The sequence below is a fragment of the Elephas maximus genome, chromosome 17 (assembly GCF_024166365.1).
Source record: "Elephas maximus indicus isolate mEleMax1 chromosome 17, mEleMax1 primary haplotype, whole genome shotgun sequence".
Taxonomy (NCBI): Eukaryota; Metazoa; Chordata; class Mammalia; order Proboscidea; family Elephantidae; genus Elephas; species Elephas maximus.
Window position 1 is genome coordinate 63,461,549 of NC_064835.1, and position 25,261 is coordinate 63,486,809.

General features: G+C 35.3%; 1 protein-coding gene across 6 annotated transcripts in view; it reads left to right on the forward strand.

Moving 5' to 3' along the window:
• Positions 1-25,261, forward strand: part of EXOC6B (exocyst complex component 6B) — a 713,117-nt gene that overhangs the window by 377,979 nt on the left and 309,877 nt on the right. For all 6 annotated transcript variants that reach the window (XM_049856497.1, XM_049856495.1, XM_049856493.1 and 3 more), the window contains exons 11-16: positions 224-344; positions 10,848-10,919; positions 11,819-11,916; positions 13,610-13,715; positions 14,618-14,727; positions 19,387-19,498. In XM_049856497.1, coding sequence (XP_049712454.1) covers positions 224-344; positions 10,848-10,919; positions 11,819-11,916; positions 13,610-13,715; positions 14,618-14,727; positions 19,387-19,498 — 619 coding nt within the window. The remainder of the gene's footprint in view (positions 1-223; positions 345-10,847; positions 10,920-11,818; positions 11,917-13,609; positions 13,716-14,617; positions 14,728-19,386; positions 19,499-25,261) is intronic.

Genomic DNA, 25,261 nt, shown 5'->3' on the forward strand with positions numbered 1-25,261 from the left:
TAATAGAAATGTAACTTCAATTTAAGAAGATATGAGCAGGGACATAATTCTAAGTGCAAGAGTTCTGATTTTGTTTATGATAGTGAACAGCTTTCTTAAGAAAAAAAGTGAATTTTTTAAACTTTGAATTTGTTGGTAGCTCTTAGTGTTTATCAGACCCTGGAGATAGTAGTCAAATTCTGTAGTTTCTGACAAATATGCTTTCTTTTTTCCTCAATCTTAGATTTTTTGTGGTTGAAGATCACATTTTACATACAACCCAAGGCTTAGTAAATAGAGCCTACATTGATGAACTATGGGAAATGGCACTTTCAAAAACTATCGCAGCACTCCGTACTCACTCGGTATGTAAGCAACTCAAGAGAAGTACTTGCTTAAAGCTGATTATCTATATACTATTAGGTATTTTAGGAGCCCAGGTGGTGCAGTGGTTAAGAGCTATGGCTGCTAACCAAAAGATCAGCAGTTCGAATCCACCAGCTGCCCCTCGGAAACCCTCTGGGGCAGTTCTGCTCTGTCCTACAGGGTCGTGATGAGTTGGAATCGACTTGATGGCAGTGGGTTTGGGTTTTTTTTGTTTGTTTGTTTATTCAGTATTTTACTGCTGTCAATATGTGTTGTTTGGAATCATCCATTTAGCTGTTGCCTTCAAAGATATATGGAAGTAGCCCCTTCAAACTGCCATGTTTTCAAACAGTGAATCCCATTTTGTGGATGTTCTTTGCAGTTAGAAAACAGAAACTGTTGATGGCACTCTATGTGTTAGACATTGTTCTATGTACTTGGTATATTATCTTATTTCATCCTTTCTGCAGCTGTATAAGGTAGATACTATTATTATATTTGAAGCCCTGGTGGCTCAGTGGTTAAGAGCTATGGCTGCTAACCAAAAGTTTCGGCAGTTCAAATCCACCAGCCACTCCTGAAACACCCTGTGGGACAGTTCTTCTCTGTCCTGTAGGGTCACTGTGAGTCAGAATCGACTTAATGGCAATGGTTTTGGTTTATTATTATACTTACCTTATAGTCAAGGGAGTAGTTGAGCCTCAGAGAGATTAGGTAGCCAGTCTAAAGTCACACAGTAAATGGTGGAGGTTGGATTTAAACCTAGGCAGTCTGACTTCTAAGCCCATGTTCATATTCATTATTCCATATTGCCTTCTATAATGCTGTAAACACTAATTTGAGGTTCACAGTTCTACTCTTCGTTTTGGGGGAAAAAAATGTTTCTGTCATACCAATAAGTTGCCTAATTATGAATTCCCGTGGTCTATTGACATATTTTGGAAACCCTGGTGGCGTAGTGGTTAAGTGCTATGGCTGCTGACCAAAGGTTCGGCAGTTCGAATCCACCAGGCGCTCCTTGGAAACTCTATGGGGCAGTTCTACTCTGTCCTGTAGGGTCGCTATGAGTCAGAATCGACTCGACAGCACTGGATTTTTTTTTTTTTTAATTGACATATTTTATTATGAGTTTTTCGATAATTCATCTCAGGTAGGGTATGCTGACTGAATCAATTATTTGTTCATTTGTTCAGTATTTCTTGAGCACAGATTGAATTGGCAATGGGGATACAACAATGAACAATATGATGGATAAACAGTTCTTTATATATTCTGAATATCATATCCTTACCAAACGTGTGATTTTGAAATATTTTCTCTCATACTGTGGGTTGTCTTTTTACTTTCTTGATAATGCCCTTTGACGCACAAAACTTTTTAATTTTGATTAAGTCCACCTTATCTTTTTTTTTTTGTTCCTTTGCTCGTGCTTTTGGTGTTGTATCTAAGAATCCATTGCCAAATCCAAGGTCATAAAGATTTACTTCTGTGTTTTCTTCTAAGAGTTTTGTGATTTCAGCTCTTATATTTAGGTCATTGATCTATTTGAATTAATTTTTGTATATGGTGAGAAGTAGGAGTCCAATTTCATTCTTTTTCATGTGGAAGCTCATTTGTCCCAGCATCATTTGTTGGAGACATTATTCTTACCCTGTTGAGTAGACTCGTCAGCCTTGTTGAAAATCAAATGGCCATAGATATATAGGTTTATTTCTGGACTCTCAAATCTGTTTCCATTTGTCTATGTGTCTATCTTGTACTAGTCCCACACTGTTTTGAACACTGTGGCTCTGTAATAAGTTTTGAAATCGGGAAGGGTGAGTCCTCCATCTTTGCCCTTTTTCAAGATTCTTTTGGCCATTTGTGGCCCTTTGTAATTCCATATGAATTTGAGAATTCACTTTTCCTTTTCTACAAAAAATATTTTTGGAATTTTGAGAAGGATTGCATTGAATCTTAGATTGCCTCGGGCAATACTAACATCTTAACAATAAAAGTCTTTCAATCCATGATCAGGAGATGTCTTTCCCATTTATCCAGGTCTTCTTTAATTTTTCAGCAACGTTTTGTAGTTTTCAGTGTACAAGTCCTTCACCTCTTTCTTAAATTTATTCCTAGATATTTTGTTCTTTTGGATGCTATTATAAATGAGATTGCTTTCTTAATTTCTTCAGCAGATTGTTCATTGCTAGTGTATAGAAATAAAACTGATTTTTGTGTAATGGTTTTGTATTTGCAACTCTGTAAATTCATTCATTAGCTCTAGAGGCTTTCTTGTAAGGAGCCCTCGTGGCACAGTGGTTAATCATTTGGCTGCTAACCTAAAGGTTGGCAGTTTGAACCCACCCAGCTTCTTTGTGGGAGAAAAGACCTGGTGATCTGCTCCTGTAAAGATTGCCATCTAGAAAACCCTACCGGGCAGTTCTACTCTGTCATACAGGGTCGCTGTGAGCTGGAATTGAGTCAGTGGCACACAACAGCAACAGCTTTCTTGTGGATTCTTTGCGATTTTCTATCTATAAGACCTTGTCATCTGCAAATAGAGATACTTTTTTTTTTTCCTGTTCCTATTTGGATACTTTTTATTTCTTTTTCTTGCTAATTGCTCTGGTTAGAACTTCCAGGACAATGTTGAATAGCAGTGGTGAAAACAGGCATCTTTGTCTTGCTCCTGATCTTTTGGGAAAGTTTTCAGTCTTTGTCATTTGGGTATGATGTTACTGTGGGTTTTTCATAAATGCTCTTTATCATGTCGAGGAATTTTTCTCAGTTTTTTTTTTTTTTTTATCGTTAAAGGGTGTTAGATTTTGTCAAATGACTTTTCTATATCAATTGAGATGATCTTATGGATTTTTTTCCTTTCATTCTGTTAATGTGGTGTTCTACTTTTATTGGTTTTTATCTTACGTGGAACCACCCTTGCGTTCCTGGGATAAATCCTACTTGGTAATAGTGTATAATTCTTTTAATATGCTGTTGGATTCGGTTTGCTAGTATTTTGTAGAGAACTTTTGCATCTACGTGTACCTATCTTATATCTCAACAATACTATTTTGCCCTAGGAGGCTAAAGGTTGACCATTTGCCTTGTAGTGTTTTTGAGCAGTGCCTACTGCTTTTCAGTCTTGAGTGAGTTCTGAGCTGGCAAAACAGAAACAGCCATCTTATGTCAGTCCTTCAGGTAGTCACCATACAGGTTAGAACAGAAAAAGCAATAGTTTTCAAATATGCTCTGCTCTGTTCCTTCCAGAACCAGGAGCCAGGGTCCCATGATAGATATGCAGAGTACCTTGTTCAAACTGGTCGCTGAGCCAGGGACAGCGTGGGTCATGGCATATAAAAATGCCACAAAACACTTCTCCTGTTTTAAGTTGCCTTTTTATTCAGCTTTCCCTTAGTTGTTGTAAACCTTTGACAGTTTTCCATGGTTCTGACAAAGTTGGTTCTGACAGTTTCTTCTTGTTTTTCATTGTTTTTATTGGGAGAAAAAGCTTGGAGCTGTCTACTCCATCTTGCTGACATTGCTCTGGTACTGCTTTTTGAACAGAGTGATTCATCTGCTCTGACGACTCACAAGGAGCCTGTAGTCAATCTCTTGGGAAACAGACTTACAGATGAAAAGGACACCCATATTCATTCTAATCAACCTCAACCTTTATTCAAATATATAAACATCTAAGAATCATAAAATATTTGTGTAAAACCAGTTGCATGAAATAGAAGACAAAGATAAACAGAATAGCTTTCTCTAGCAAATGCAAATAATTCATGGACTAGGAAGAAAATTTATAAAGTAACAATTATTTCTGATTTTAGGAATATAGAAGGCTAGATTTTGCTGGAAACAACTAAAATATTGAGCTATATATATGACATGGCATATATTTATATACGTGTGTGTATACATATATATGTATATATGTGTGTATATACATATTTATATATGTATATATAGATATATAAAACCCCCATTGCCTTTGAGTCGATTCCGACTCATAACGACCCTATAGGACAGAGTAGAACTGCCCCATAGAGTTTCCAAGGAGCACCTGGTGGATTCAAACTGCTGACTTCTTGGTTAGCAGCCGTAGCACTTAACCACTACACCACCAGGGTTTCCATGTATATGTGTATATGTATGTATACACACACACACTTGGTATTCCTCAAGCCTCAAAGTACCTAGTCAGGGTAGTTAAAAAGTATTGCCCAAATCCAAAGATAAACAAAAATCAAGAGAGATAGGCTAAACACTCAAGCTGCCTTTTTCCTGAGGTTACTTGTTAGTACAGACAACTTGAACTTTGATTTTGACAGCCCGTTGGGCCCACCCAAGATGGAGAGTCTAATTTGGCACCCTCCCACATTTAGCTGGGTAGGGTTGTTCTTTTCAGGATGCGTGAACTAGAAGTAAAAGAAATAGAAGTCAAAATTCTTCCCTCAAAGAAATCTCAAGGTCCAGGCAGTTCTATCTTCAGTTCCTATCTTACATAAACTCTAAGAGAATAAAAAAGAGGAAACAGTCATCAACTCATTTTATGAAGCATGTGTAATCTTGATACTGAAACCAGATGAGAATAGTGTAAGAACTCATACATTTGTAATTTGTAATTATAGGTCAGACTCATTCATAAATATAGATCAGAAATCCTAAACAAAATATTAGAAAAGAGAATTCAGCAATTTATTAAATCATGTTACTATAGCAAGTTGGGTTTATACTAGCAAATTCAGGCTTGAGTCAATATTACAGAGTCTAGTAGTGTAACCACCACATTAACAGATTAAAAGATGAAAATGATATAATTTAAATAGACACACAAAGCATTTAATAAAATACAAGATACATTTATGATAAAATCTCTTCATAAATTAGAAACAGAAGAGATCTCCCTTAACTTGACAAAAGGTATCCTCAAAAACTTATGGCAAATTTTATATTTAATTATCACCACTTCTGTTTTGTATTCCTATCCAGTGTTGTAAAGGCAGAAAAATAAATACATGAAAAGCATAAAACTTTGAAAGGATGAAACAAACTGTCATTTTTGAAGGCATTATGATTTTGTACATTGAAAATCCAAAGGAATTTATGGAAAAACAATTAATGAAGAATTTAGCAAGTTTCCTGCATATAAAATCATTATACAAAACTAGTTATGTTTCTGTAAACCAGGAATAAAAATTGAAAAATTAAAAAAATTTAAAAGATAAAATTTATAAAATAGCATAAATATACAATAGTTAGGAATATATTAAACAAAAGATGTTCAAATTCTCCATGAAGAAAATTCTGAACTATTATTGAGGGATTAAATTGAATTGAAGAACACCCTCAAAAAATTGAGAGATACACTGTGTTTGCTGGTTGGAAGAGTTATTGTGAAGATAATGCTTCTGTCAAAATTTATCTATGGATTTAATTCAGTGCCAGTCAAAATCCCAAGAGTTTTATTTTTAGGGGATAAGTCATAAAAAACCTGATTATAATATTTCTAAGACAGTACAAAGGCCAGGAACAGCTAAGACACTCCTGAAGATTGAGAAATATGTATCAGATATCAAGATTTAATTTAAAAGTCATATTAATCTAACCAAAACCAAACCAAACCCATTGCAGTCGAGTCGATCCTGACTCATAGCGACCCTACAGGACTGAGTAAAACTGCTCCATAGAGTTTTGAAGGAATACCTGGTAGGTTTGAACTCCTGACCTTTTGGTTAGCAGAAATAGCAATTAACTACTACGTTGCCAGGGTTTCCGTATTAATCTAAGACACTCTGATATTGGTGCTGAATAAATAATGGAACAGAGTAGAGGGCCCCCAAGCAGCTCCACAGATTACATGGATCTTTGATACATATAAAAGAGGTGGCGTTATGGATCAGTGGGTAGAGGACAGACTTTTCAATGAATAGTATTGGGACAATTGACTATCCTTATGAGAGAAAGCATATACCAAAAAACAAGATTCAGGTCAATAAATATCAAAATATAAAAGGCAAAACTATAAACCTTTTAGAGATGATAAAAGAGAATATCTTCATGACTTGGGATATGGAAAGAGTTCTTAACTAAGATATGAAAAATTAATCATAAAGAAAAAGCTTCATACATTCAATGACAGTAAAACTAAAAATTATTTATCAAAATTTAATGGAAAAATGGATGCCCTTTATGACCACTCTTATTTAACACTGTGCCGAGAGTCCTAGCTAGAACAATAAGGCAAGAAAAAGAAATGGCATCCAAATTGGTAAGGAAGAAGCAAAAATATCTCTATTCGTGGATAATATGATATAATACATAGAGAACCCAAAAGACTCCACATGAAAACTACTGGAACTATTAGAAAGATTCAGCAGATTAGTAGGATACAAGATAAACATACAAAAATCAGTTGGATTTCTATACACCAATAAAGAGAATTACAAAAAGGAAATCAGGAGGGAAGTATAATTTAAAATAGCTTCTGAAACAATAAAATACTTAAGAATAAATCTAACTAGGGACATAAAAGACCTATACAAAGAAAACTACAAAATACTACTGCAAGAAACCAAAGAGACCTACACGAATGGAAAAACATACCACACTCATGGATAGGTAGACTCAACATTGTGAAAAGGTCAGTTCTACCCAAAGCAATCTACAAATACAATGCAATCCCAATCCAGATACCAACAGCATTCTTTAACAAGATGGAAAAACTAATCATTAACTTTATATGGAAAAGAAAGAAGCCCCAAATAAGTAAGACACTACTTAAGAAAAAGGACTATTGAAGAACTTGCACTACCTGCCTTCAGAACCTACTATACTGCTAAAGTAGTCAAAACAGCCTGATACTGTACAACAGACACATTGACCAGTGGAACAGAATCAAGAACCTGGATGTAAATCCATCCACCCATGGTCAATTGATCTTTGACAAAGACCCAAAGTTCATTAAATGGGGAAAAGATAGTCTTTTTTTTTTTTAACAAATGGTGGTGACAAAACTGGATATCTATTTGTAAAAAAATGAAACAGGACCCATACCTCACACCATACACAAAAACTAATTCAAAATTAATGAAAGACCTAAATATAAAAACAAAACTATAAAGATCATTAAAAAAAAAAAAAATAGGGTCAACACTAGAGGCCCTAGTACATAACATAAAGAAGATACAAACCATAACTAAGAATATACAAATACCAGAAGATAAGCTAGATAATTGGGATCTTCTAAAAATTAAGCAGTTTTACTCATCAAAAGACTTCACCAAAAGAGTAAAAAGAGAGCCTACAGAATGGGAACAAATTTTTGGCTATGGCAAATCAGACATATAGGAATCTATAGGAAAATCCAACCTCTCCAACTAAAAGACAAATAATCCAATTAAAAAATGAGCAAAGAACATGATCAGACACTTCACCAACCAAGATAATTCAGGTGGCTAACAGACTCATGAAGAAATGCTCGTGATCACTAGCCATTGGAGAGGTATCATCTCAACCCAACATTACTGGCATGAATCAAAATAACAAATGTTGGAGAGGCTGTGGGGAACTTGGAACTCTTATGAACTGTTGGTAGGAATGTAAAATGGTATAACCATTTTGAAAAACAGCATGGTGCTTTCTTAAATAGCAGGAAATCTGGTAATAGGGATCCCAAGGTTGAGAAGGAGAGAGTATTGGCATGTCACGGGGTTGGCAACCAGTGTCATAAAACAATATGTCTGTTAATTGTTCAATGAGAAACTAATTTGCTCTGTATTAAAAAAAAAAAAGAGTGGTAAAATAAGCTACATACTGGAAAAAGATATTTGCAATGCATATAACCAGCAAATAACTAAATAGAATGTAAGAAAATGCTTACAAATTATTACAATAAAGACAGACATCCTAATAGAAAAATGAGTAAAGACTTAAAGAAGTACTTTACAAAAAAAAGAAATCTACCTGGCTGAGAAACATCTGAGAAGGTGCTTAACCTCCTTACTATATCAGGGAAATGCAAACTAAAACCAAATGAGATAACATTATGCACATGGTTGGCAAGAATTAACAATACCAGTGTTGATAAAGATATGGAACAATAGAAACTCTTTTCCACTATCAAGGATATGAGTTTAAATTGGTAAAACCCTTTCAGAAACAGTCTGGCATTATTTAAAATCCAGGATTTGCCTGATCCAGAAACTCTGTTTCCAGCTATAATCCCTGTAGAAACTTGCCCTAGAGTACCATGATACACATGGAAAAACATCCATTCTAGCATTGTTGGAATTTCAAAGTTGGAAATGACTCAAATGTCCATCAGTATTAAAATGGATAAGTTGTGATAAACTCATAACATGGAATAGTATGTACCAATAAAAACTTTACAACTATAGCTATACATAATACCGTGGATGATTTTAAGAATTACAATGTTGAATGAAAGAAGCAAGATAGAAATGATATGTACAGTTTATTTCCATTTATACAATGTTGAGGAATGAAATATTAAGACCGAATATTTAGGAGGTTAAAAACTAAGGAAATACATGAAAACAATTATCACAAAAAGTCAGGATATTGTTTTTCTGATTGAGGACAAAAGGAATTGTGATTAGAACACCTAGAAACTTCTGGCAAGCTGGTGTTGTCTGTTTGGTTAGCCTAGTATAATTGTCCGTATAGGTTTTATTCATTTTTCTATATGTATGGCATATTCACAGTTTTAAAAAAATGTAGGAAGAAGGGGAATAAAGGAGCATTCCAAGGAAGGGTAAATTGCTCTTTTGGAAAATTATGAGTATCAGAATAAAAAAAATCAGTTCAAAGATCTTAATAATTAATAGATAAGGCTGCACATCCCTTTTTTTGTGATCAAGAAGATAAAGTCAAATATATTTCCTAAAGACATAAAGAAATGGAAAATATTAAAGAATTAAGAAACATAGATTACTGATATAGACTATTGAATGTATCTAATAATGATTTGATACAAGATGGGATGTGATTAAATAAAATGTATGCATAGATAAATCTATATTATATAGATAAATCTAATTATAAATATAACTATTATATTTATAATAAAATATATTATATAATAAAATTAATATAATAGTTTGCTATTTGATAATTTGTAAAGTTTAATTTTATTAAGAATTTCTGCAAAAGGAAAGACATAGTGTTAAAAAAAAAATTGTGATTGAAGGTTCCACATGACTTCAACAAAACATAGGAAGTGTTGGTAGAAAGGATGTAGCTTATAAGATAATTAAAAAGAACTGATCCAATAAAAAAACAGAAAAGGAAATAAAAAGAAATAAGAAATCATTGTAATAGTTAAGATGGCAGGAATAAGTCCAGATATGCCCAAGAGATGCCAAAGAGTTAAAACAAATATATAGTTTGGTTACTAGAAGATATACCAAAAATAAGATTATGTAAAGAAGTTTGAAAATGAAGAGAGGAAAGCAGAAACTACAATATTGTAAAAGGCAAATAGAATTCAAGTTGAAGAGCATTCAGTGGGAAAAAACAGGAGTATTTTGTATTGATTTTAGTTTTAACACACCAAAAAGACAATCAATAGCTCTGTTACAGGGGACAAAAAAGCACCAATATTTATAAAGCAAAAACTTAGTCCTAAGAAGAGAAACTGACGCACCACATCGTTATGGAAAAATTCAGCACAGTGCTGTTAGGAATTGAGAGATCAAGCAGAGAGCAAATAACAAAATTACATTTAAGAAAATATAAATATCAAAATCAATGTACTTGATTGATAGTGACATATATACCTTTGTATCCTACCCACAGAGACTATATAGTCCATGTCATTTAAGTCTTCAAATTTGTGAATATGAGGTTGTACTTGGACTTTATATTTTTTATTTTCTTCTATATTTATGCTTATTTTCTCTTATTCCTTGTGTTGTTTAGTTTTTTTTTTTTCTCTTTGTTGTTTTATTAGACTTGCCAAGGATTTGTCTGTTTTATTGAATTTATTTTCAACTTTGGCTTTTGGTTTAATTGATCAAATCTATTAAGTTTCCGATTTTAATTTTATTAATTTCATTCTCTCATTTATGGTTTTTTAAAAATTTTTTCCTAGCTTCATAAGTTAATGCTTACTTTATTTTCAGTCTCTAGTGTTTTCTAAAATTTGCGTATAATGATACAAAATTTATATGGAAAATGGCTTCAGCCATATACCATAGGTTTTGATATGAAGTATTTCATTGTTCATTTCGAAATAATTTACAATATCAATTTTGGTTTCTTCTTTAACCAAAGAGATTTTTAGAAGTATGTTTTTTAATTTCCAAGTATTAAAAATGTAGATCATAGTATATTGAACTCTTTCTGCCTTAGCTCTTCCCTGGCTGAATCTGGTTTTACTTTATACCAGGAAAGGGTGAGATCAGGTGAAGCATTAAATAATTAAATACATTGAAGTTTAGTTTTATTTTTAATCATTGAGATATTTTTTCTCCTTTGTGTTTTATTTCCTTTAGTCTTACTGCTCTGATCCAAACCTTGTTTTAGATTTGAAGAACCTCATTGTGCTTTTTGCTGACACACTTCAGGTATGTGACATATGTTTACTTACACTCATCTAAGTTAGTAGTTCAGCAGTTTTAAATCTTTTTCAGTGGTTACCTAAGCTTGCGTAAGGACTTTTTAGTTTTCAATTATGTTTTTTCCTTTCGTACAGCTAGATATTTTTATTTCTTTATATTATTTGCTGGTTTTCACCCTGACTCTCTATGTTCTCATAAATAGTTCCTACCCTCTTTTTTCTCTCAGATCACATTAGTTCATTGAGTCACAAACTGTCTTAGTTTTTCAAGATGTTCCTCATTTAGATATAGTGCCTCAGTGACTTTGGAGTTTATTAATTCCTATCTTGTTGCAAAAGCAAAATAACCCATTGCTGTAGTTGACTCCAACTCATAGTGACCCTGTAGGACAGAGTAAAATTGCCCTGTAGGGTTTCCAAGGCTATAATCTTGATGGAAGTTGACTGCCACATCTTTCTCCCATAGAGCGGCTGGTGGGCTTGAACTGGTGACCTTTTGATTAGCAACCGAGCGCTTCAACCACTGTGCCACCAGAGCTCCTTCCATCTTGATGAACCACTTATTATACCCAAGAGAATAGCATTAGAAGTGGGAGAGATCGGTAGCATCTTCAGTTTCTTTCCCAACTTCTGAAGAGTTGCAAGGAGAACTTAGCTGCCAGTGTACCCAGTAGATATTGATTTTAATTTTCATCTTTGCCTTTTTTTTCCTCCCTGGCTGAACATTTTGGTATGTCTTTTAATTTTTGAGATAAAGGCTAGATATTAGGTTGAATGAAAGATTCTACATCACGGTCTCTTTTAAATTGTTGGCCAAAGAGCAAAATTATCTTTTAGTACTTAACCTTCCTCATGTTGTTAAAAAATCTCCTTAAAAAATAAAACTATTTTCTTATTTTGTTTCAGGTGTATGGTTTTCCTGTAAATCAGCTTTTTGACATGCTGTTAGAAATCAGAGACCAGTACAGTGAAACCCTGCTAAAGAAGTGGGCTGGTATTTTCAGGTGAGAAATTATTTATAGTCTTTTGTGTGTGTACACTTGGAAACCTTGGTGGCATAGTGGTTAAGTGCTACAGCTGCTAACCAAAAGGTCGGCAGTTCGAATCCACCAGGCATACCTCAGAAACCCTATGTAGCAGTTCTACTCTGTCCTATAAGGTCGCTATGAGTCGGAATTGACTCAGTGGCAACCGGGTTTGGTTTGGTTTTTTTTTGTGTGTGTGTGTGTGTGTGCATATACACGTGTGTACATGCTGTGTTTATGCACAAGGTTTTTCATATGTAATAAGCAAACAGTGTATGTGGCTTTTATTTTCTAGCTTCTCCAGGTTATGATCCAGAATTCCAGTAAATTTCAGTGACATATGAAGTAAAGCTCCCAAGATAGCCAATCTTAGTATATTAGTATCTAGGATGTTAGGAAGCCTCCAAACCCAGATATTTCGGCTCTTACTGCCCAGATCATCTTGTGTCTTCTCATTCTGTTTTTTTGTTTTCTCTTTGAGGATCATGCCTAGTCCATGGCTCATATAAGGTAGTGGCATTTGAGCCCTGACAAATAACATATGCTTTTTTTGAACCTTCTGTGAGGGCTCACTCATATGATTTCTTATCTTTCTCCTTTCTACGCATGGAGAAGGGGCCTTTTAAAGTCCAGTGTATGAAGCATATTATTTAAGTAGTTGTTGCAACATGCATACAATAATAAGAAAATTACTCCATTATACCTCCAACTCACAAATGTCTCCTTGTACTGTTTGCTTGGCACACATTCCATATCAATTCACCTGAGTTCCTTTTACTTTTAAAATTGTACACCTTTACCTAAAGTGATCCTCGCTTACTGCAAGACCACTTCCCCTGATCAGCACACCTTGTTTTTAGATTCTTATAGCTTTAAGGTCTTACATGTTCCTTTAATCTTACTCTTCACAGTTTATAAACACATCCCTGAACTTTACTTATACCAACTCATTTGTATATTAATATAATCATTTACATTTCTAAAACCCAGGTTTATCTAGTGTTTAGAGTAGGGTTATCTCTACAGGAAGCTTGAAAGTTAAAGACATAATATATTCATAGCCTTTGGTACTTCTGATCTCATGCCTTCAGTGAAGTTCTGTTCTCATATTGCTAGAGTTGTCTCTGCTTTTAGAAAATTCCCAATCTAGTTAAGGAGGGAGAACATATAGATGAATAAATTCATGATTAATAGAAAGTAGTAGATGAAGAAATGCGAATGAACATAACTTTGATTTATTATAGAAGTTACTAGTACTAGATTAAAGAACATAATCAAATTTTATTTTTTAAAGAAAATCTCTTCACCTTTTCAAGAGCATACATTGTTTTTGTTGTTTGTCTCTTACTTGCCTTAAAGCTTCAACATGTTGCTGTACTGCTTAGAAGTTTTCTGTCCCGTCTGTAAATTTCAAATACTAGGAGATCATCTTTATACTCGTGTTCCATTTGTTTCAGATTGTAGTTTTCTTTCTGTCTTCTTAAAAAGATGATCTTGCTTGAAACCAAATAGGTTTTTTTTGTAGAGGGAATAGAATACAGACTGGGAACATTAATTTTTGATTGCAATATATATATATATATATAACCAATGGACTTCATCTGAAAATTATTTGTGATTTGTTACAGTGATTACTTGTGTTCCTCCTTTTTTTTTTTTTTTTTTTTTATAGAAACATACTTGATTCTGACAACTACAGTCCTATACCAGTAACAAGTGAAGAGATGTATAAAAAGGTAGTAGGTCAATTCCCATTCCAAGATATAGAGCTGGAAAAGGTAAGCAGTACTTCAAAATTACTTTTCTGGTCATTTAGCATCTTTTAAAAGCTTTTATTGGATCTGTCTCGTTAAAAGTATTACCTCCAACTCAATGGGCTTGAACTCTATAACATCCTCGGAAGATTCTTTGTAGCTTAGAGCAAAGTACTGGGTAGATGGCTTTGGGATTCCATCACCTCTGAAGAGTTTGGAGGATTACTGGGGGTTTCCTCATTTGATTTACACTTTGAAATATTTACTTTTATTACATTCTTGAGACATTTTCTCCCAAAAACATATAGTAAAATGTAACCTTTTGGATACTATTGGTTTTGACAGTGCATTCAGTTATGTATACACTACCACAGTAATGATACAGAACAGTTCTATCCTTAAAAATTTCCGTGTAGTGCCACTTTGTAATCAACCCCTCCCCAAGCTCCATGCCCTGGGAACCATTGACCTGGTCTCTATTTATCTACATTTACCTTTCCAGAATGCCATATAAATGGAATCATACAGTATATAACCTTTTGAGACTGACTTCTTTCACTTAGCATCATGCCTTAGAGTCATCCAAGTTGTTGCATGTTATCCATAGTGTTCATTTTTTATTGATGACTATGTACCACAATTTGTCTCTTTACTTGTGAAAGGACATTTGGGTTATTATTTATGTTTACGTATTATCCTTTTTAGTGTCAGGAAACTTTCAGAGACACTGTCTTAAATTTGAGGTTGTTAAGCAGATAGTTCACAATGTGGAAGAAAGTTTCCTTTGCATCTTAATTAACTTATAAATATTTAGGGTCACTATGATTCTGATTTTTTTTTTTATGAGTCAGAATCAACGGCAGTGGGTTTTGATTTTCAGTGTGTGTTGCCTTATGACTTGATCTCTTTAATTTTTGCATTTACAGCAGCCATTTCCAAAAAAGTTTCCTTTCTCTGAATTTGTGCCAAAAGTTTACAACCAAATTAAAGAATTTATCTACGCCTGTCTGAAATTCTCAGAAGATCTTCATCTAAGGTATAGTATGAAACAGTAGAAGTGCAACCAATGCTGAGATCGTGACTGCATAATACATAGATATTCTGAAAAACTTTGAATATTCTCTTCAGCTTTGATTTTACAAGTATTAGCCCTTCATAGTACGGCATAGCTGTATTTATGCAGTCATGGTGAAAGGGAGAGTTGGAAACTTCTGAATATTTTTTTCGTGTGTATGTATGTTTATATTACGTATCTTATTCTTTAGTATTTTCTTTCCAGATTTGCTTTTTTAGCACTTTCTATTAGTGAAAATTCATTAGCAAAGAGTACTATAACTTATACTAGTTTTAACATTGTACTTCAGGTAACTGTAAAGGAGTAATAGGCAAAATCTTGTAGAATCATCCTTCTTACAAATACTGTCTGGACTTGTTAAAGGCATTCATATCTCCTTTAATTTAAGATTAATTATTTAATGAACATATATTGAGGTTATTATGTATCAGATACATCCTGCTTACTGGGAACAGAACAGTAAAAGACACAGTTCCTTGCCCTCAGATATTCTTAGTATCTACATCTACTGGGAATAATATACACAGCGCGCCGAGCTTCTTGGATCTGTGGGTTGAGATCTTTCATCAGGTTTGGAAATATCTCCTTAAATATTTCTCCTTTTTCATTCCCTTTCCTGAGACTTCTAGCTGCTTGACAGGTCATTCAGGTCACATTATTAGTTGAGCAAGCTGAGCCTGGGTCTCAGTTTTAATAAGTTTCAAATTACTTATAATTTCACATGCTATTGCAAAAGCCTCTCCTTGCTTTTAAGACCAACCCGGAAATTCCAAAGCTCTAACTGAGGGTCTTATCTCTCTGGACTTTACAGGATTGGAGCTGGGTTAGGTTTCAGCTTTACATAATTTTTACTCCCTTTTGGATTCAAGTTCAGTAGAGGCCTGGGACCTAAGCTTCTACAGAATTTACAGATCTCTCTCTGATTTCTAGCACTGCCTCGACCGTTGCTTATGGAATAGAATTCTCGTAGGGGAGAATTGCTGGCTTAATACATTTGTTTCTGTTTAGAGTCTCTTCCAGATTCCAATCTGACAGGCCAGTCCATACTCTTAAAGATTTACCTGGTTTCACTTCATCCCAACAAAGCCTTTCAGCTTACAGTTTGTTCAGTCCTTCACCCATCTGTACCCAGATTAGTCACAGTGGCCCCAGTTATACATGTGGCCACAGCTCTTTCTCATCTTTTAAGACCTTGTCCCATTGTGGGAGTTTTTTCAGTTATACTTCTTCGTGTTCATTGCTCTTCAGTGGTATTGAAGAAAAATATGACTTTAATAGCTGGATTTGTTGTTGTTGTTGTTGTAGTGAAGGTAGTGATGCTTTCTTCTGGTCTTCTACATCATGAGCAAAAGTGAAACTCCTGCTTGATCTTATTAAGCCATAACAGACATAAGTACTGTGAATAAGTACAGGGTGCCATGAGAGTGATTTTAACATCAGGGCCACTAGACCATGTTGGTTAGCTTTTTTTTTTCTTTAACTTTATTGTGATAAAATATATATAACAAAAAAATCAACATTTTAACCATTTTTAAGAGTACAATTCAGTGACATTAATTGCATTTACCATGTTGTGCAATCAACACCATTATCTATATTCAAAATTTTTTCATGACCCCAAACAGAAACTCAGTACCTCCTAAGCAACCACTGTCCCCAGACCCTGGTAACCACTAATACATTTTTGACTCTATTCATTTGCATATTCTAATATTTCATATAAGAGAGGTCATACAATATTTGTCCTTTTGTGTCAGACTTATTTCTCTTAGATTAATGTTTTCAAGGTTCATCCATGTGGTAGCATGTATGAGAACTTCATTTCTCTTGTATGACTGACTAATATTCCATTGTATGGATATACCACATTTTGTTTATCCATTCATCTGTTGATGGACACTTGGATTGTTTCCACCTTTTGACTATTGTAAATAATGCTGCAGTGAACATTGGTGTACCCAGACTATTTTGGACACCTGTATTCATCACTTTCATGGCAATGTGTACTTATTCCTACCTCATACCACAACTGATATTATGGGATTATGAGTTTAACATGTGAGGGCAGGAACCATGACTATTCACCATTGTGATTGCGCTGTTTTAGCATGACACAATGCCCAGCATATGGTAGGTACTGTATATATTCTTGAATGAATTATTTCAATTCAATAAAAATTTAGGAAAGGGTAATAGCAAGGGAGGAGGTGGTAGTCAACTAAATATGTCTTTGTTTGGAAGTCCCCATAAAAATATTTTGGCACTTCATTTTTTTCTAACTGATTATAATCTGTAGTTTTATTTATTTATGATAATTTTTCTCTTTTCCACATAGCATGATAATGTAGCTTGCCCATGTATTTAGAATTTTAATATTTTTAATCAGATGATGCAAAGCCTGTGATTGTCTTCTGTAGAAAGAGGAATCAATGAGATAAAATTGATGACTACTGTCCACAAGTGATATATTTTTGACATAGAACTATTTGCAAACCTTTATTTACCATTGTTTCTTTTTTTCCCCATACTTTTCAATTTTTTTTAATTGCATTTTAGATGAAGGTTTACAGAGCAAACTAGTTTCTCATTAAATAGTTAATACACGTATTGTTTTGTGACAGTGGTTGCCAATCCCACAATATGTCAACACTCTCCCTGTCTCAACCTTGGGCTCCCCACCACCAGCTTTCCTGTCCCCTCCTGCCTTCCTGTCCTTGCCTCTGGGTTAGTGTGCCAATTTGGTCTCATTTTGTTTTATGGACCTGTCTGACCTTTGGCTGAAGGGTGAACCCCAGAAGTGACTTCAATACTGAGCTGTATGGGTATCCAGAGGCCATGCTCTTGCGGTTTCTCCAGTCTCTGTCAGACCAGTAAGTCTGGTCTTTTTGTGTGTGTGAGTTAGAATTTTCTTCCACATTTTTCTCCAGCTCTGTCTGGGACCCTCTCTCGTGATCCCTGTCAGAGCAGTTGGTGGTGGCAGCTGGGCACCATCTAGTTGTGGTGAACTCAGTCTGTATTTACCATTGTTTCTTGATGTTTATCAATAAGTACCATTACAATACTAACCTTATCATTGAAGAAATATTTGTTCCACACAGATATCTTTTACAGAAGCCCATTTTGCATGATGCTTTCAGGGGCTCATGGAGGATGTAGAAATCTAGAATTTAGCCTAGTGGTTGTGAGACCGTTTTGTTTTCTTTTTTTTAAAATTTGCGTATAAAAATAGTCATTGGGTCATTTTATTTGTTTAATTTCCTTTCCTAAATACAAAATGTCATAACTGATCAGTTTTGGAATAGTAAGGATTATAAAACATATATGCAGAGTTAAACCACTGGCTTAGAACATTTATGTTAGCATGAGAAGCTAAATAGACATGTGAAACATAACGATACAGAAACAGAGATATATTTTTTAAGGACCCTTATCAGCTAATTGTGCAAGAATTCTACAGAGACACTCAGGTGGCAAATTATAAACATTAACAATCTGTGGAGGAACTTGGAAGTACAGGTCATCCCAGACTTACGATAGGGTTCTGTTCTGATGACTGCGTTGTAAGTTCTGACGTAAGTTGAATACCTCGTTTTTTTTGTTTTTTAGTTTTTATTATTATTATTGCCTTTTATGATTAGGATCTTTATAAATCTGATCTACATATAAACTTACAAAAATATACAAGTCATAAAAATTTACTGCAAGATGAAGAAGAGTTGGACAACATTGGCAATTTGTTAGTTGTGGTAATAACTCAACTTATGGAATGCTCCGGATCATCTGGATTGTCCCTGGGAATGGAGATGGGATTTTTAGCCAGAAAGTTTGTGAGAGTTGTCTGAATGGTCCTTTTCCTTTTTTTCTTCTTCATGTATTTCCTGGTAACATCTTACTACTTACCCAATCTGCCTGTGGACTTTAGCTAAGTGATCACTGTTCGGGTCCATGTTTTCAAGCAACTGAACCTCCTGATTTAGTTTAGAAAAAATTTCATCTAATCTCTTCAGTATAAATTTTTTTTGACAACTTCTTTCCTTCCTCTTCCTCATTTGCTAGTGAGCGTCTGAGAATAACATCAGCGAATTGCCAGGGGCAACATTTTATGTACTACATATTACTAATGATAAGATGTACCCCCCAAAAAGTGGTTCTAAGTGCAGTTCGTTGGAAGTAGTATATGTCGTAAGTTGGGGACTACCTGTATGGAAGAAGGAATGCTTTCAGGATGAGAAATCATGCTGGGGAACTCTTACTTACCCTGGAAGGCAGCACAGCATAGTGTTTAATGCTAGGTTGCCTGGGTTAAAATTCTTTTCTTGCTGTGAACTCACTGTGTGACTTTGAGCAAGTTACTTAACTTCTCTGTCCCTTCATTTCTTCACCTGTAAAGTGGAGATAATAATAAAACCTACTTCATATGGCTATTGGGAAGATTAAATGAGTTGAATACATTAAAGTACTTAGAATAATTCCTGGCACACAATAAGCGTTATTTGTAGCTGCTGCTATTCTCTTCTTTCTCCTCCTCCTCCTCCTTATTATTATTATTACAAGTACCTGTGTGTTTGCCAAAATAACTCCGCTACCTGATATGACTAACTCTTGACACTTCTTTTTCAGTTCAACTGAAGTTGATGATATGATTCGTAAATCTACAAACCTGTTACTGACCAGGACTCTGAGCAACTCTCTACAGAATGTCATTAAAAGGAAGAATATTGGACTTACTGAGGTAAAGCTCCTCTCACTGGATGCAGCAAGGCAATATGTTAACAGATGTCCTAAGTTCTGGACCTTGTGCATAAATTAATTATACCTTTGTACATAGTCTATTGTGCTCTTCCTAATGGTCCCCTAATGGTAAAAGGATAAAATGAAATCTCTTGTTTTTTCTTTAGTCACTTTTGAGAAATCTGTTACTTTTTCTAAAATGTCTCTTTTTTCCTCTCATTGTTTTCATTAGCTTAACTAGCTTTCTAGAATTGTTAGGATGAATTTGTATTACTTGGCCATTGATTAGATTTTTAAAACTTGGTTAGAGAATATTGTCAACATCAGGTTCCTATCCAAATGAATGGCAGTTTAAATATAATATAGTCCATGAAACCACATTTTGCATGCATAAGTCATTGGTGCCAAGGATAATGGCACTTATAGTCTTTGAGTAGTATCTTAGTTATCTAGTGCTGCTGTAACAGAAATACCACAAGTGGATGGCTTTAACAAAGAGAAATTTATTCTCTCACCGGCTAGGAGGCTACAAGTCCGAATTCAGGGTGCCAGCTCCAGGGGAAGGCTTTCTCTCTCTGTCAGCTCTAGGGAGAGGTCCTTGTCATCAGTCTTCTCCTGGACTAGGAATTTCTCAGCGCAGGGACCCCAGGTCCAAAGGATGCGGTATTCTCCTGGCTCTTGTTTCTTGGTGGTATGAGGTTCCCATGTCTCTCTGTCTTTTGTATCGCGAAAGAGATTGATTTAAGCACAACTTAATCTTGTAGATTGAGTTATGCCTCATTAACATAACTGGTGATAATCCCACCTCATTAACGTCCTAGAGGTGGGATTTACAATACATGGGAAAAAAAAATCACATTAGATGACAGAATGGTGGATAGTCACACAATACTGGGAATCATGAGCCTTGCCAAGTTGACATATATTTTTGGGGGGCACAGTTCAATCCATGACGGTATCACTAGACTCAGCTTTTGTTTTGGAGATTACCTCACATGAATAGTAAATTATTCTTTATCAGCATGAGATCTGTTTGGCAGAGGGACTGGAGATTTGGAATTGAGGAAATATGAGAGAAAGCAATATAGTCAGTTTCTTAGGAAGTCTTAGCAAACTCACAAAGGGAGGAGGGATACTGTACATATGTTGGGAGCTGTATCTTGGCACACAGAAGTTTGGTCCATTGGCATGCAGTCCTAAAATTTAGAAAGATATGCAATTTCCTTTCTCTTGGAAACCCGGAATTACAGGGTAGCCTCAACCAGCTTTTTGTTGGAAATTATAGTGCCAAATATGAACACTTAGCGAAATTTTATTCACAGGGGAAGGAAAGACTGTTGACCATATGTTTTACCTGTAGAGGTGGTTATCTGAAAGTTAGTTGTTCTAGGAAAAGTAGACATTTTGGATGTGCTCTGTCAAGGGTTATGGTGAAATTTAACAATGGTTAATGACACTGGTCTACAGGTAAAGACGGCTGGAAGCCAGGTGGGCATCTACTTCTGTCTGATTTGGGGAGTGATTTTCTTTCTCTAAAATAAGATTTAAAAAGATTATAAAGTGAGACATTGGCTATGATTGAACTCTATTTATAACACCTTTTTTTCAACTGAAAGGTACTTTAGACATCATTTAGGACAGTCCCCTCGTTTTGACATCTGGAATCATCATCATAATAGCTAACATTTGTGGAGCAGTTTATATTCTCCAAAGCTCACTCACAAACACCACCTCACTTTGTACAATAACATTTGAGGTATGTTGGGCATGTGTTATTATTCCCATTTTATAGAAGACGTAATTAATGTTCAGGGTGATTGTTCAAGGTCATACAGTTAGCAAAATGGTAGAAATGAGACATAAACCCAGGTGGTTTATTCCAAAACCTGTTCCCTTTTACTATATTGTACTACCTTCTATATTGATTTAATTATTTCATCATAACAAAGGTGGGAAGTTTACAAGTGGTTCGTAGTAACATGGAAATTATCCTATTAGAGATGGTTTTGAGAGAGAGCAGAAATCCACTCAAGCAATGGAAGTATTATAAAAACACACAAAAAACTCACAGAATCCTGTATCGGGAAGTCCGACAATTCTTATAGTACTTCAAAGTTCCTGTGCAGCTAATGTTTGTCTGTCTGCCTGTATTGTCTCTTCTTTTTTCTGTCCATATGCATTAAAAAAAAAAAAAAAAACTTTTTTTTTTTTTTAATGCATTATCCTTCTCTTTTTCTCTGTGTACTGGCTTTTTTGCTCTTCTCATGGCTTCCTTGCTTCCCCATGTTGAGCCAACTCAACATTACCTTTCAGTTCCAGTATCTATTGTAACCTGAATGCCTTGTTTTTCAGACTGCAAGTGATCCCTAGTTCAGTCAGCAGGTACTGAACTAGATTTTAGAGGCTGCTTCTTCCAGGCTATGTTGGCAAGGCAGTTGAGCAGTAGTTAAAAGTTTACGTCCTAAAACTAAACTGCCTGAGTTCTAATTCTGACTCTCCCTTTAGTAGCTATGCCCTTAGGCAAATTCTGAGTTCTAATTCTGACGCTCCCTTTAGTGGCTATGCCCTTGGGCAAATTACTTAGCTTTTCTGTGAGAAATGTAATAGCGTGTATCTCATAGAATTGTTGTAAGGACTAAATGAGCATCTAAAGGGCCTTCAACAGTGCTTGCTTGGTACATAATTAACACTCAATGTATATTGCCTATTATTAGTAAGAAAGAGATCTGGGCAGGCAAACAGTGATTGGCAGGTCTAGTACAGAGATGGAATTTTTTGATTAGAAAAAGTCAAAAGGTTAGAACAAGATGTCTTATTAAGATAAATCATTAGTTTATTAATTTTACAATATTTTTTGTCTACTATGTACCAGGCACTGATCCCAGCCCTTAGGAAAAATTCATGAACAACAACAATACATTTTCATAAAGGAAATCGATAATAAATAATAAACAAAATAAATAAGTAAATTATGCAGTATGACAAAAAGTGGTAAATGCTATGGAAAGAAGAAAAGAACCAGGGTTAAGAAGGTCAGGAGTTGAGTGGAGGTTTGTTTAGTTTATTAGTGCTGCTATAACAGAAATACCACAATTAGGTGGCTTTAACTAACAGAAATTTATTTTCCCACAGTTCAGGAGAGTAAAAGTCTGAATTCAGGGCACCAGCTCTCAAGGAAGGCTTTCTCTGTCTACTCGGGGGAAAATCCCTGTCTCAGCTTTTCTAACGTTTTTCTTGACATTCCTTTGAGATCTCCATGTGGCATCTATCTTTCCTCCATTCCTGCTTGCTTGCTTCTGTGCCTAATCTGCTCCTTTTATGTCTAAAAAGTGATTTGTTTAAGACACACCCTACACTGACATGGCCTCATTAACATAACAGAGAAAACCCTATTTCCAGATGGGATTACAACCACTTGTAATTGTTGTTTTTGTGTGCCATCCAGTCAATTCCAACTCATAGCAACCCTGTAGGACCTAGTGCAACTGCCCCCATAGGCTTTCCTAGGCTGTAATCTTTACAGGAACAGATCACCAGCTCTTTTTTCCTACAGAGCAGCTGGTAGGTTTGAACTGCTGACCTTTCGGTTAACAATTGAGTGCTTTAACTACTGTGCCACCAGGGCTTCTTTCCACACGTATAGGTGTTCGAATTTACAACATATTTTTTGCAGACACAATTGAACCTGTAACAAGATTCAAGGTTGGTCTTATTAAAAAGACCAAAATCTTGAAGGTGAGTTAACATTAAAGGTAGAGTCTAGAGCAAAAGCCTGAAGGTAGGAGAATTCTGGACAAGTTCAAGGAATAATAAGAAGCTAAGGTAACTGGAATGGGGTGAACAAGTGGAAGAAGAACAAGATATCAGACCAGAGAGGTACCAGAGTTTCACGGTGGGCTGTTGTAAAGCCTTTGCCTTTTCTTCCAAGTGAAATGGAGAGCCATTGCAGGTTTTTGCTTTGTGACATAATCTGACTTATGTTTCAAAATGATCACATTAGCTGAGGTGTTGAGAATAAATTGTAGAATGGAAATAAGAAGACCAGTTAGGAAGCTATGATAATAATCCAGCAGGAGTTGATGGATGCTTGGTCCAGGGAGGTAGTCATTGAGGTGGTGATGAGTGATCAAATTTTGATTGTAGAGCCAGCATGCTTTCCTCATGATTGAATGTAAAGGAGGAGAAGAAATGCAGAGTAAAGGACAACTCCAGAAATCTTTGACATGAGCAACTAGAAGGCTGTATATGCCACGACCTACGATGGGAAAAGCTCAGGTAGAGAGAAATTTGGGGTGGGGGAAGCTTGGCAATTCAGTTTTGGACATATTGTTTGCCATGCTTATTAGATATACCAAAGGTTGAGGTGTTGAATAAGAGGTTATATATATGAGTTTGAAGTTTGGGAGACAGATCTAGCCTGGAGATAAAAATTTGCAAGTTGGCAGAATAAAAATATTTAAAGCTATACGAAAGGATTATGTTACAAAGGAAATGAGTAAAGATGAAGAATAGATGAGATGAAGGACTCAGCCCTTGGGCACTACAGTGTTAAGACGTCGAGAGAAAAGGGGAACCAGCAAAGTATACTGGGAAGGAGCCGCCAGGAATGTCGAGAAAACAATTGGTTAAGTATGATGTCCTAGAAGTCACGTGAAGATAGATATCAAGAAGGAGGGAGTGATCAACTAGGGCAAATACTGCTGGTAGGTCAGGTAAGATGAAGGTTAAGAATTATCATTAGCTTTAGCAACTTGGAGTAAATTGGGGACCTTGACAAGAGCACTTTTAATAGAATAGTGGTAGGGAACTCTTGGTGGGGTAGGCTTAAAGGAGAATAAGTCCTGTACTGAAGAATTCCAAATCACTTATATAGACCTGTGTCCTCAAAGAGGTGGAGTTTAACTTCCCACCCCCTGAGTATGGGCTATACTTAGTGACTTGGTTCTGAAGAGTATGGAAATAGAGAAAAAGTTACAGTGAAAAAATCTGGAAATGCCTACTTTGGTCAGGTGATCAAGGTTGACATCATCAGTGATAAGTTATGTTGATAGTATGTACCTTTGATGTGATATAATGGGAAGGCATTTCACCTTTGTGGCCAATTTTGAGGAGTACCTCACCAGTATTCCTCAAAATTGTGAAAGTCATCAAAGTCTGAAAAACTATAAGGCAAGACAACTAAAGGTAATGTTGTATCTTAGATGGGATCCTGGAACATTTAAGGAACATTAGGGAAAAACCAATGAAATTTGAATGAAGTGTGAACTTAGCAGTAACGCACCAATATTGGTTCCTTTTTTTTTTGTGGTAGCAAATGTATCATGATAATGTAAGAGGTTAATAATAGACGAAGCTGGGTGAGGGGTATATGCGAACTCTTTACAACTTTTTTTTTTTTTAAATCTAAAACGATCTTAAAATGAAAAGTTATTTTAATTGAAAAAAAAAGAATGAGAAGAGAGGAATTGGAGACAGCAAGTACAAGACAATTCTTCTAGACAGTTTTGAAAGCAAGGAAATGGAATAGCAGCTGGCAGGGGACTGGGGTTAAGAGAAAGTTGTTTTGCTTTGTTTTTAATGGAAGAAATAACACCTTGTTATTTCTAATGGGGATGACACAGTATTAAGGAAAAAATTCAGATGTAGAAGAAAAGGGGAAATCTCTGGAGTGATGTTCTTGAATGGGAGAGAGAGTTTAGGATCTAATGCACAATTGAAGGGGTTACAACCGAGCCACCAGAGCTCCAAGAGCTTTACACAGTAT